Source organism: Rhagoletis zephyria, unplaced genomic scaffold (genome assembly GCF_001687245.7).
Source record: "Rhagoletis zephyria isolate East Lansing unplaced genomic scaffold, Rhagoletis_zephyria_1.1 Rzeph_scaffold_00013, whole genome shotgun sequence".
NCBI lineage: Eukaryota > Metazoa > Arthropoda > Insecta > Diptera > Tephritidae > Rhagoletis > Rhagoletis zephyria.
Window position 1 is genome coordinate 284,132 of NW_016157097.1, and position 12,503 is coordinate 296,634.

Below are 12,503 nucleotides of genomic sequence, written 5' to 3' on the forward strand. Positions count from 1 at the left end.
TGGAATTTTATCTTTGAAACGCCACACTTTTCTTTGAAATCGCTTTATTAGTTCTCGTGCAATAAGCGTTTTTGTGAAGCTCTAAAAATTACAACTACAACATTTGAACATAGCCCCCATACCTTAAGGTAAGACGTATTCTACGTCAAAAGTTGAGGTGCTCCTTTAAATACATTACTAGAATCGAAACGGTAATAGCTCTAAGCAGGTGCAATGAACTTTTTAGTAAAATCCTTCCTTCTCATATTACTAAAAAAAAAATCTTGTATATAGGCTCCTCTTTCCCTCATATAAGAAATAAAAACAAAGGACATTTCTAAACCTCAGCTGATTGTAATGCCAAATGTGCGCAGCCATGGTTAGATGCTAATTTTCAACCAGGTTGCGCAAATTAGACCTCTTTATCTAGTGCGGTTTAGAAATAAAAGAGAAATTTATTTATTTTTGTACGTAATACAATTGTGGAACGTTTTTTTCTGATACAGTTTAATGTGCATACATGTGTAAATATGTGTGTATGTAATTGCGGCTTAAACTATTTCTACAGCCAGTTTTAAACGACTGCATATTAGACTTCTGTTAATTTTAATAGATTAGGGTGAATTCCAAACCACTTTATGTGGCGCTATCCATAAGTATCCGGCTCGAAGTGTTGATTCAGTATACACATACATATTTACTTGGGTACATATGTACGTACCTACACATGCACATTTATGTGCATTAAGATGCCTCCCGAAACAATTCCCGCTGCTGCTTCCTCCCACATGGTTATTCGTGATTTGGACACTTTTGGAAGTACATATTCTTGATAGTTCGGGACCCAAATCACGGCATCCGTGACGGAATAAAACTCTATACGAAATTTAATTTTGTCATTACAACACTAATAAAGAGCTTGCCTTCTTACAATTTAAATTGTATTGTACAGCTGTCATTTTTGGAAATTGGAAATAAATTCTCGACTATTCATATGGTAAAAAAAAAAATTACCTATGCACATCCTATGATTTTTCAGTGACAAAATTTTTCGGAAGCCATTAGAGTCGAAATGGTCTAATAAAATTTTTAAAGAAAATAAAAAAGGGAAAATATTTTTTTATTGATACGTTGAAAATGAAAAGTTAATACAAAATGGCCCGAAATCATCTGAATTACTAAATTGTATCGAATTGTTTCAAAAATTTAATTATTTTAAAAACAATTTTTTTTAAGTCCTATAATTTATAAACTGTCAGGATTTTAAAGAATTATAAATAATGCGATTTCATAGGGTATTTTCGAGGGACGTGAACGTATAAAAAAATGTGGTCAGCGGTTCCAACCGTTTTTGCACCTTTGGATTAGTTCGTCAAAACGGTGTTTTAGGCTCGATTCAATGATTCGGAAATTAAAAAGCAAATATATACATACATACATAGTTATTTTTGTTTAGTACCAATCCAAAAAAAATATATGAGAACATACATATATGATTTATGTCATACGCTATATCTATGTATGTACGTAGTAAACATAAGTGCATACAATATATTTACCATATTTAATAAAAGAAAAAAGTGGGGACCATTTATCTTTTAAATATTGGTCGAAATGAACATTAAACCTTTCTAGAGAGTGGTTCCATTTTAGGTTCGGATCAAACATTTGCGGAACATTTCGGTGCGGTTAATGGTTCAGTTGATAAGTAGAAAAAATCGGTTAGTCTGGTTCAAAACCGGTTCACGTCCTGATATTTGCCACGTGGCTTAGCTCAAGCATAACGCTGAAATGGTGGGTGTCGTAAACTCTGCCATACTTTCTTATGCGCTTAGAAAGACCGATTTACTTTCTATGAAGCGGGAGGCAGTCTAATGATCAAAAGCATGAGAACCATCAAAATTGTATTGTTTATATTTGAATAAATCAACATTCACCGTCCATCTAGTCGGGGACCGTATGGCACACAACAAGCTGCTACATCCAACTTCACTTTAGTGATGTTTTGAAGTTTTTGAAAAAAAATAAAAATAAAAATTTAATTGAATAGAAAGCGCTCCATTGGTTGAAGGATAGATGTTAGCATTGGATTGTTTAGCTTTCGTTTGCTGTTTTCCTCCTCTTATTCAAATATTTTAATTTTCCACAAAACCAGTTGGTTGCACATTTCTTTCTGTAATGTTTATGTACTTATATATGTACATTCTACATACATTCTTATATGCTAAACATACGCCTTCACATCTTAATGTAAGTCGGCTGTATGCAGTTTTGTTGCATTTTATTTAATATTTACAAAGGTATGTATCTATGTATGTATGTGCATATGTGCTGTAGTGTGCACCCTTTGCGCCCAAGTCTTTTGTTTTTATAGGCCTGTTAATTGTGTTGTTATTGTTATGTTTAAGTGATTGTTAACGCAATCACATTCGTGTAAATAAACAAAACCATACCGCCACCCCTCGAACAGCTGTTGATTTTTCACACTTTTCGCATTTTGCGGTGATCCACATTCATAAAACAGACGAAATTAGCATACATATGTATGTATATTTTATATGATCGATGTGCATGTACATATGTATTTGGTTTGCTTGATTTATCACACATGGTTTTACAAAAGAATTTGTGCCTCCGAATACCAAAATATGGCGCCACTAAACAATGCCTACTACTTCCTTTATACAGGGCTATCCATTTATTTCATGGGAAAGTAAAATTAAAAAAAAAAAAAAAAAAAAAACACTGAAGAATTAGAATTCGGAAGAACTTTCATTTTATGTATACGTGGAAAAGAATATATTTTCAACATTTTCCAAGGAATCGTTTTCGTAACTTCACGTAGATACTCGTAGATAGATATTAAATTAGTGGTGTCTCGCTGGTCGAGTAACCGAACTGGCAGAGATCGTTTGACATAAACATTACAGAAAGAAATGTGCTTCCCTATTGGAAGATTAATTAAGCTTTAAAATCTCCTCTTGTTATACCCTCCTAGTAAACTCTGGCTGACGCATTCCTACCGAACTATGCTAGTTCATATCACTCAGTGTGTTCCTCTGCCTCCTAAACTCCTCCTTTATAGTATTGGGACCTGCGCCCAGGAAGGGCCCGGGCCAACTGGATTCACGGTTGTCGTCTCGTTACCTTCCAGTCCCATTTGTCAAGGTTGTACCCACGCCAACTGGGTGTTCTTGTGCCTGCCAAGGGAGTTTAGCTTCCTCGGGCACTCAAAGACCAATGATGATTTTATTTCATAAAGTAAGAGAAACTTGAGTGCCGCCTGTCTGTCACCATGTCTGGTTAATTTTAACTCCCAGTTAAACATCGTTATCGACGTTTTCGATACCCAGTTTATAACATATTATCGATAAAGCAGTCGATGTGAGCTCGGTATCCTATACATATTTATGATTGCCTTCGCACAAAAGTAGTAGGCGTATACTGCAACTGGAATGATACTGGTGAATTTCATCATAGGAACAGAGATCCTGGTCCTGGTCCGTAGATTCCTTCTGGGGTCTTCGAGCGGGCCTCTTGAAGGCGGAAAAGCTCTAGGTTGTTTTTCTGCATTACTGTATTTTAAAAACTATGGTTCTATCTAAGTCTATGAAGCAGAGCTAGCGGGAGCAAGGACCCTTCTGTTTTGGGAACTTTTATGCTGTTGCAACAACTACAGCAACAACCCCTCTCCTGTATAGCTATGCAGAGTTCTTTACCTGTTCTATGTTTATATGAAGAAGCTGAAGTTCGATGACTACTTCCGGCGTCGTCGTCGGACATGTGTTATGAATACATACCGGCGACCGGCATGGTCGTTGTGGTTTGGTAAGCGATTGTCTCACCTTAGCCAGAGTAGTTCTGGAAACCCAAACTACCGCACAATGGATTTTTTTTTTGTTGGAACCAGGCACAAACGCGTGCAGAGAACAACACTCTGACTACATGCCGTTCATAGTACTGCTTTCATGTCCCTTTTAATCTCTTTTAAATCTAGACGATTTATGAACAAACCTAAGCATAGTTTTTGGTGTCAAAGAGCTCAGATGTTCGTAGAATCACAAAAAATGTTCCACCCAGTTTCTGATGATGGTTATAGGGCTGGCCAATGCCTTAAGGGCAGCTTGGCTGTCACTGTAGTGACGCAAACTGCTTCCCACCTATTTTCCATCACGTAGTCCATGGCCTTGCGAATTGCAAATACCTCAGGCTGGAAGACCGAAGCATATACCCCAAGAAAAAAGCGAAGCTTATCCCCATTATCTTCGATAAAAACCCCAGATCCTGAGTCATTTTTGGAGCCATCAGTAAACATTCGACAATGTGTGAGTCCGGGCTCAGTGGTGTAATTAAAGCAGCATTCAGCCTCAGGGTGATCAACATTATAGAATATCTTCAACAAAGGTAATGGTAGCATACTATCCTGTGACATTGAAAATACACATGTGTTCAGTTCTCTGCCACCAGCACTTTCTGCCTCGCCCCACTCAGTGTTATACCAACATCGGTTTATTTTTAGTCTGGTTTCCCCACGTATGAGGACATAAAGTGATGGTAAGTGCAGCAGTGAGTCAAGAGCAGCGCCAGGTGTAGTAGAGAGCCCAATAGGTTATTATTGGCTGCACTCAACTTTCCGTCCGTATAGCCTTGGCAGCGGATATCGTTGCCCAAGAGAAGCTGAAGGAATTCGTCCACCACTAAACTCCACAGAAGAGGCGATATCGACGTATCTTCTCCTACAAAAGCTCCACAGTTGCGAGATTCTTCGCATAAACACCAACTTTCGCATAGCCCCTCAAAGCAAAAGTAGGTCGATCTTGGTATTTTAACCCTCTTGCAGCCACCGAAATGCTCTTTATTGGACGTTCTCGAAATAAGGATTCATAACGATCCTTCTGTAAAGAAAAGGATTCGTTAAAATATTCTACAATAAATATTCCCCAGAAATTTTTTCTATGTATATGGTATGTATGCTCGAACAAAGTATTTCGCTCAGACTAAAATTTAAACCCTTTTCGGAGCCAAATTTAATAAAACAAACTTTTTACCTGAGATTGCAAAACACTTTGCGGAATTGAAATTATGTCGCCACCAGAGAACGCCCCTGGTGGCATCGCTCAACGTCATTTTACACAGCTGTTTCAGTTTGGCGGGCACGCCGTCTTCAGACATAGTGGCGTATAGGTATATTTATTCAAATTATCGTCAATAAAAATGCAACCATGTGCAACAATCTAGAGCTGTCAAACTATCGATAGTCAAGTCCATCGATGTTTTACGATAGTCTTAAGGGTGACTATCGATACTATCGATAGTATCGTCGATAGTTTGACAGCTCTACAACAATCATATGCTTTTCGTGATTGCAAATTCTTTCTGACTAAAATTTTTCCGGCAATAATTTGCAATTTCTCTCCAGGAGAACAGTCACTTCGCGCTCTCTGTTTTTGAGTGATGGATAATTTTTTGGTCTGGACGAACGCGATTTGGGCAAAAATTATGATAACTGGTACGAATTCGTACAAATTTTTTGCTCGACGAACAAACCTACCATTAGCTTAAATGTTGGCAAAAATTTGGCGGGAATAATAGTACAGCCTAGGCTTCGTTCTTCTTACTTTAAAGCTTTCTAATATTCCTTTAATACCAAGAACCACAGAATATGGTAAACATTTTTCCCCCTCCATAAGTCCGATATTTTTCAGAAAATGAGATTAGTTAATCTAACGCGACCAGAAAATCCATGAACTGCATTCAGGGACCAATTGGTTTCAGGGAAATATGGATTAACAAAATGTCTCCGGTGGCATCACAAAGTGCGCAGAGTATCTTTCTGGGACGATTGCCTTACCTAATCTAATGGTGATTTCATTTCTTCCAAAAAATGGTGCCAAGATATATTTGATGTTAGACTCAGTGCATGTGCCTATTTATTCCTGTCTGGCTCAGGAATACATAAAAGTGCAGAGAATGCTCCTTTTTTGCCTTACTGGAGTGCGACATTTTATGAGACGAACACAGAATTTTCTCACCGGTTTGGAAAAGAGAAAGGGGCAGTCTAAAGATATATTTTTTTTTTTTGGTAGAAACGAAAACGCCATACGCTAAACGAGTCAAGCCGGTTAGTTCCTACTAAATATCTAAAAAATATTGAATGAATTTTTATGTACGAAACTACAAATTAATGAAAGTCCTCCGGTTTAAAAACAAATTCCTTTTTGTTCTTCATTTCCAGACATGGCCTTTTGGTTTCCATCACATGCAAACTAGCAGTAATAGTAGTAGTAGTAATCGATTGCAGAACCTTCAGTACTCCCCCACCGAATGGAATCATCATACACGCAATGCCTATTCCAAATATGGACGGATGTCTAATGGCAGCAGTAGCAATAATAATAATGGCATTTATCAGCAGGAATCGAACAATTTGCACCCACATCATTGGTATGCGAACGAAGAACCAATGGCAGAGGACATCAGCAACAATAACAACAATTGTACCTTTTTTGAATCGCAAGCGGAACATCACTTTAAACAAAATCATGAAATTTCACAAGTTCATCAGCAAATACTATATCATACAACAAGTCATACAAATACGCATAGTTCGATACGATAAAAAAGGAGGTGCATATATTTCGCTAGCTTAGAAAGAAAAGTTGCTAAGTCCCATTTTAAAAATTTTACAGGAGACGAAAAAATCTTCCTATAGCCATTTTCTTTAACTATTTCGCAAGACTTTGAATCAAACATTTTGCGCGTTTAAAGCAAAGCAAAACTCCATAAGAATCAGAAGGTTTCGATAATTATTAAAAGATGTCGTATTATTTTGGCCTTATCGGATTTGCTGTGCTTCTTTTGGACTTAGCAAATTTTCCTTTTATTGCTTATGAAGAGGAAAAAATAAAACAAGTACCTTTATAATTTTCGAAACGATCCGTATTCAATTTCTCTAGCCTCCTATATCAAAATATGAGTTTTCATAAAAAGTGGACTTAGCAACTTTTCACTCTAAGCTAGCGATTTATGTATGTACATACATATATCGCTAGCTTAGAGTGAAAAGTTGTTAAGTCCCATTTTAAAAATTTTACAGGATAGGCAAAAAACTTCTAATAGCAATTTTCTTCAAGTATTTAGCACAATTTTAAATACAATGTTTTAGCTGTTTAAACCAAAGCAAAACTCCATTTGAATCAGAGGGATTCGATCTTTATTAAAAGATTTCGTACTAAACATTTTGGCCTTATTGGTTTTTTGGGTGCTTCTTTTGGACTTAACAAATTTTCCTTCCATTGAATATAAACGAGAATAAATAAAACAAGTACCGTTATCCTTTTGAAAACATCCTTTATCCTTTATCGAAACATGAGTTTTTATAAAAAGTGGACTTAACAACTTTTCACTCTAAGCTAGCGATATATGCACTTATGTAGAATCATACTATTTAAATTAAGATGCTTCTACACCAACCAGCCAGCTCACGAATTACCCTGAATTGGTTTAAAATATTTTGGGTTTTTATTGTTATCGTGAAGCACTCCTATATGTAGCACAGCGGTAGTTTTTCGAGCCCGTCAAACAAGGCACCCGGCGGTAAAACTGATGGGTGGTCGATTACGGATGGCAACCGAACTTCAGTTGTGTAGCCAGTGTCTGAAATTGTATTGCAGATGGCAACTGGCAACTGAAAGCTACCAACTGACGGCTTATTTACACTCAAATCTTGGTTGGTGGTACCACAAAACTTCATTATTTTCAACTTTGTAACACTTAACTATAGTTGCTATTCATAATACACATTTTCATTTCAGTGGCGTTGCCCTTCGACAACTCAACTGAGGTTGCGTTGCTATTCATAATCAACCCATAGATTATAATACGCTAACTACAGTGTTGTCTACCGTTTTTTCTAAAGTTAGCTATAGTTTTTGAGATCTTTGAAATTCAAATTGAATAGGGGTTTGAGAGCCCCAAGAAGGCATTTTATACAAAAATATGCCAAAATATTACTTCTGTGTATGTAATATAAATATTATGTAAATATTTTTAAGTGAATAAGTATTAACACAATCGTGTACGTAAAGCTAACTATTTATACTTAGTACATTATAAAATATAAGTCGTAAATAAAGAAAATGGATTATATTTCTCTTGGCAAAACAATTTACACATATCTATAAATGTGTATGTATATTAGGGTGCATCACTCTTCGTACAAAAATAGGCGGTACCAGGGAAGCCAACTCGTGGGGAATTCCCCGATTTGCGGGGAATTTCAGTTTGCGTGGGGAATCGGGGAATGGACCGTTTTTTGTGGGGAATTTCAATTCTAGTATAACAAAGTTTCAAATGGCCGTTGTTTTTTTTTTAGAATTTTCTTTGCATTTGCTTTCATATAGCGAATGAACCTAATTTATTTTTATATGGAATAAAACAACGCAACAACTTAGGAAAAAATCCTAAAACGGAAATTTTTAGCCATTTGAAACTTGCACTTTATTATTCTAGAATTGAGTGGGCTACAAAACTGCATACTCAAATTATTTATAGAAACTCCGATTAAAAAGCTCGAAGGTTTGTTGAATATTTTTCAAATATTGCACAAAGTCTGAAACTAGGATTTATACAGTTTTTGTTAAAGAATAAACTATATTTTTATTAAAAAAATAACTCAAATTAAGTAACAAAAAAATAATAATAATTGGTGCGAGTAAATTTTTTCGACCACTGTATGTATGTAAATATTATCTACATAAATATTTTTTTGTTCTTTATTTTTTTAACTACCTTTATAAAAGTTTGGTTTGGTTTATCAATACATAGATTAATTACGTTCAAAAATAGAAAACAAAGAAAGACCAGTCATATATCAAAATACATAATTTTTGTTTTTGTTTTTTGTAAGTATAGGATATCTAGGGGTGGGGAATTTTACGAAATTTCGGGCAAAATCGGGGAATTTCATTGTCGAACTTGGGGAATTCTCGAAAATGAGTTGGCTAGCCTGGTCGGTACTACTGTTTTTCCATCCGAAAAATATTAAGATTTACGTGAGCTGAACCAATTTGAAAGTATCTCAAAAAATCGAGTTGTTTATAAATTAAATTAATTTTTTTTTTAATATTTTTTCCAAAAAATTACATCAGGTGATAGAAGTTATTAAGTTTAAAATGGGATTTTTGAAAGTATATTCAAATCGGTCCAGCTTACGTAAGTTTTTTTTCGAAATATTTTTGCGAAGTTTTATAATATAATAAACTTTATAATTCAGGTGGAAAACTGTCACTTTTTCGCTGAAGGTATACATAAATACTTACATACAATGTATGTGGTTTTTTAACACTTGGCTTCATGAGTTTAATTATTTAAATATTAGATAAGAGAATCCAACACCAAAAAAAGTAACAGCAGGTTCTTATATTTATATATTTCGATTAGTAGAAAAATCGACTGTTATTCGATTATCGCTTTTCCATGGTATTGTGAATGTCGATTTTTCGTTCAATAAGCGACTGTGAATAGTTTTTAGTCACTCATCCTTCTTCAACTGTTTGTTTGTAGAAGGATGATCGCTTAAAATTTATTCACACTAACTTGTTGAACGAGACAACGACGTTCACAATACCATGGAAAAGCGATAATCGAATAATAGTTGTTTATCTACTACCAGTCGGCACTCGAAATAGGGGTGTTTGAGGTTGCTGATTACGAACCTATGTAGAGTATGATTTTGAAAATTCATAATGGCGAATCCAATATGGCGGCCAAAAAATTAACATCGGTTCGGTCCGCTTGAAAGGTTTTTCTCTGGGATTCTTGGGGCCGCTTTTTACGAATCAGAGATCAGTCTGGGAAAATCAAAAATGGCCGGCTCAATATGACAGCAAGAAAAAATTAAAGTCGATCCGATTCACTTTATACGTTTTCAGGGTTGGTGATGGCATATAAAATTCTCTACAACTTTACGAATTTGAACATGGTACGTATTTTCAAAAGAAATTGTTGAAAAATGACGAAACCGAGAGGTAAAAAGGTTTAGCAGTTTTTGCTAATTATTTAAAATAAAAAAAGAAAAAACATTTTAAAACTTCATATAAAAAATGTGGAAAATTAAGTTCTCTATAAATTTTTATCCGGCCGCTGTGGTGTAGTGGTAAGCAGTGCGCGCTTTCACTCACCAGCACCTGGGTTTAAGCCCTGGTCAAAGCAACATCGCAAAAAATTTAGAAAAAGGTTTTTCTTAACAGCGGCCGTCAGTCGGCAGGCAATGGCAAACCTCCGAGTGTATTTCATAAAAATACAATCGCCGTTCGGAGTCGGCGTAAAACTGTAGGTCCCTCCGATTTGTGTGACAATATCAAGGCGCACGCCACAAGTTGGAGGAGAAGTTCGGCCAAACACTAACATATGTGTAAGCGCCAATCTAGTATTATATTATAAATTTGTATTTAACCAATTTTACGAAAAATGCAAAAAAAAACAAAAAACCTAAAATCCAAGGTGGCGGAATGTTGCCATATGATTTTGTGGGGCAAGACTGTGGATCCATCATCTACGTATCAAATAAAGTAAACTGCATACAAAAACTGATACTACATTTTTTTTTAATTTTACTGGGCCACAAGTGAGTAAAAGAGATATTCCGGCGAAATGATAACCTTCTCCTTTTTTTGAAGGCGGTTAACAAAATATCAGACTTTTCGCTTAGTTTTATAAAAAGCGGCATGAAACCCAAAATAACCAAAGTGTTTTATTCTTTTTCACCACTTTTCTTCAAAATCGATCATTCTCCGACTTGGGTCTATAATGTATGTATGTATGTGCATACAGTATTGGAAAAAAAATAATAAAAACGTACAGCTTTCATATATTTTTTATTGTTTGAAGAACTCTTTCATGCACATTGCGATTTCGTACATTTTGTTTACGTTAATTAAAATCGAGACTTCTTTTGCAAGTGCAAATAATTGCCATAAATAAATTGTGGCCCATTTTTTTAAATTTTGGCCTGGAAGAAATAATAGAAACAAAGTACTATTTCTAAATAAATTAAACTTTGAGCCAAAAATTCTTACAAAAAATATTATTGTTTCAATAGCTTATTGAACCGCCGCCTTGCCTGATTAACGCTCTGCATATTCGGTGCATCGAATTAACCAAGTTTGCACAAACACTTTTCGGAATGGAATAACACGATTTTAGAATGTGGCGCAACAATTCGCCTTTATTGCTGGCTTTAAAAGTCCCCATTCTCTTCTTTAAGTTGAGTTGGGGTTGAGGTTTGGCGATTGAGACGGCCACTCCATAACTTTCACTTTTTCCTTCTTAAACCACTATTTTACGAGTTTCGATGCATGTTTAGGATCATTATCCTGCAGTAACTCCCACCGCAATGGCATTTCCTCTTTAGAATAGGGAAGCCTTATCGTCTGTAATATGTTTACATAGTCAACCGCGCACATTTCGTTCTTTATCCAAAATATTGGACCAACGCCTTTCTCAGGTAAGCAGCCGCATACCATAATGGAACCAACGCTGTATGTAGATCAAAGGCTGTGTTCGTAGGACATTTTACGTACTGTTTTCCATCTGATCCAAAAGATGTTTTCTGGCAAAAGTCAGTTGTTTTTGTTTTTAAGGTTCAGCAACGGCACCTTTCTAGGGATTCTGGTTGGAAGTTTGGCTTCTGCCAATCTGTACCTAATGGTTCGGCTTGTTACATCTAAATTTAATTCTGTTTTCAGCTCTCTTGAGTAGAGAAAAGGGCTAACTTTGCAATATCAGTTGCGTTCGCGTAGCTGTTAATTGTTCATGTTTAACAAAACGTTCGCGTACGCAAAAAACTTGCAAAGTAGGGGAAATTGAGAGAGCAAAGTGACATTTTATTTTGAGGGGAAGCTGCTGGCTTCTGCTGGAAAAATGTTTGCCAACAGGAAAACAGCTGATCAAAAACAGCTGGTTGGCATTTACGCAAATCACAAAATTGAATTTGATGGTTTGGATGTTAAAAATGATTGTCTTGAAAAACTGTTTCTTATGCTCCTTTACACCAAATTAATAATACTGGTTTAATAACGGTAGATTGAAAATATCTCGAAAACTTATCCATAGAATAAAAAATTACCTCGGTCAGCGGTCAATTCTACATGGGAATTAGACAGGTGTAATTCTTCTTCTTCTTATTTGGCACTGTAACCGCCTAAGCGATTTTGACCGAGTTCAACAAAGCGCTCTAGTCGTTTTTTTTTCTATGCCAACTGAAGCTCATCGTTCCATTGTATGCGGTACTCGCCGTCGCCAATGTGTAAAGGCCCGTAAAGCTTCCGCAAAATCAAAAAAAAAAGAACCGCCTCATCTGATGTTGTCACTGTCCATGCTTCTGCACCATATACCAGGCGGGCATGATGAGTGACATGAGACTTGTAGAGTAAGGTTTTCGTACGTCGAGAGAGCACTTTACTCCTGAATTGCCTACTCAGTCCAAAGTGGCACTTGTTGGCAAGAATGATTTTGCGTTGGAT

General features: G+C 36.0%; 1 protein-coding gene across 1 annotated transcript in view; it reads left to right on the forward strand.

The window, feature by feature from the left end:
- HLH54F (basic helix-loop-helix domain-containing transcription factor HLH54F) overlaps nt 1–6,611 on the forward strand; it is a 16,438-nt gene extending 9,827 nt beyond the window's left edge. Inside the window, exon 3 of the mRNA XM_017611354.1 lies at nt 6,215–6,611. Within this exon, the coding sequence (XP_017466843.1) occupies nt 6,215–6,598 (384 nt within the window). The 3' untranslated portion in view covers nt 6,599–6,611. The remainder of the gene's footprint in view (nt 1–6,214) is intronic.
- The last annotated feature ends 5,892 nt before the right edge of the window (nt 6,612–12,503 follow it).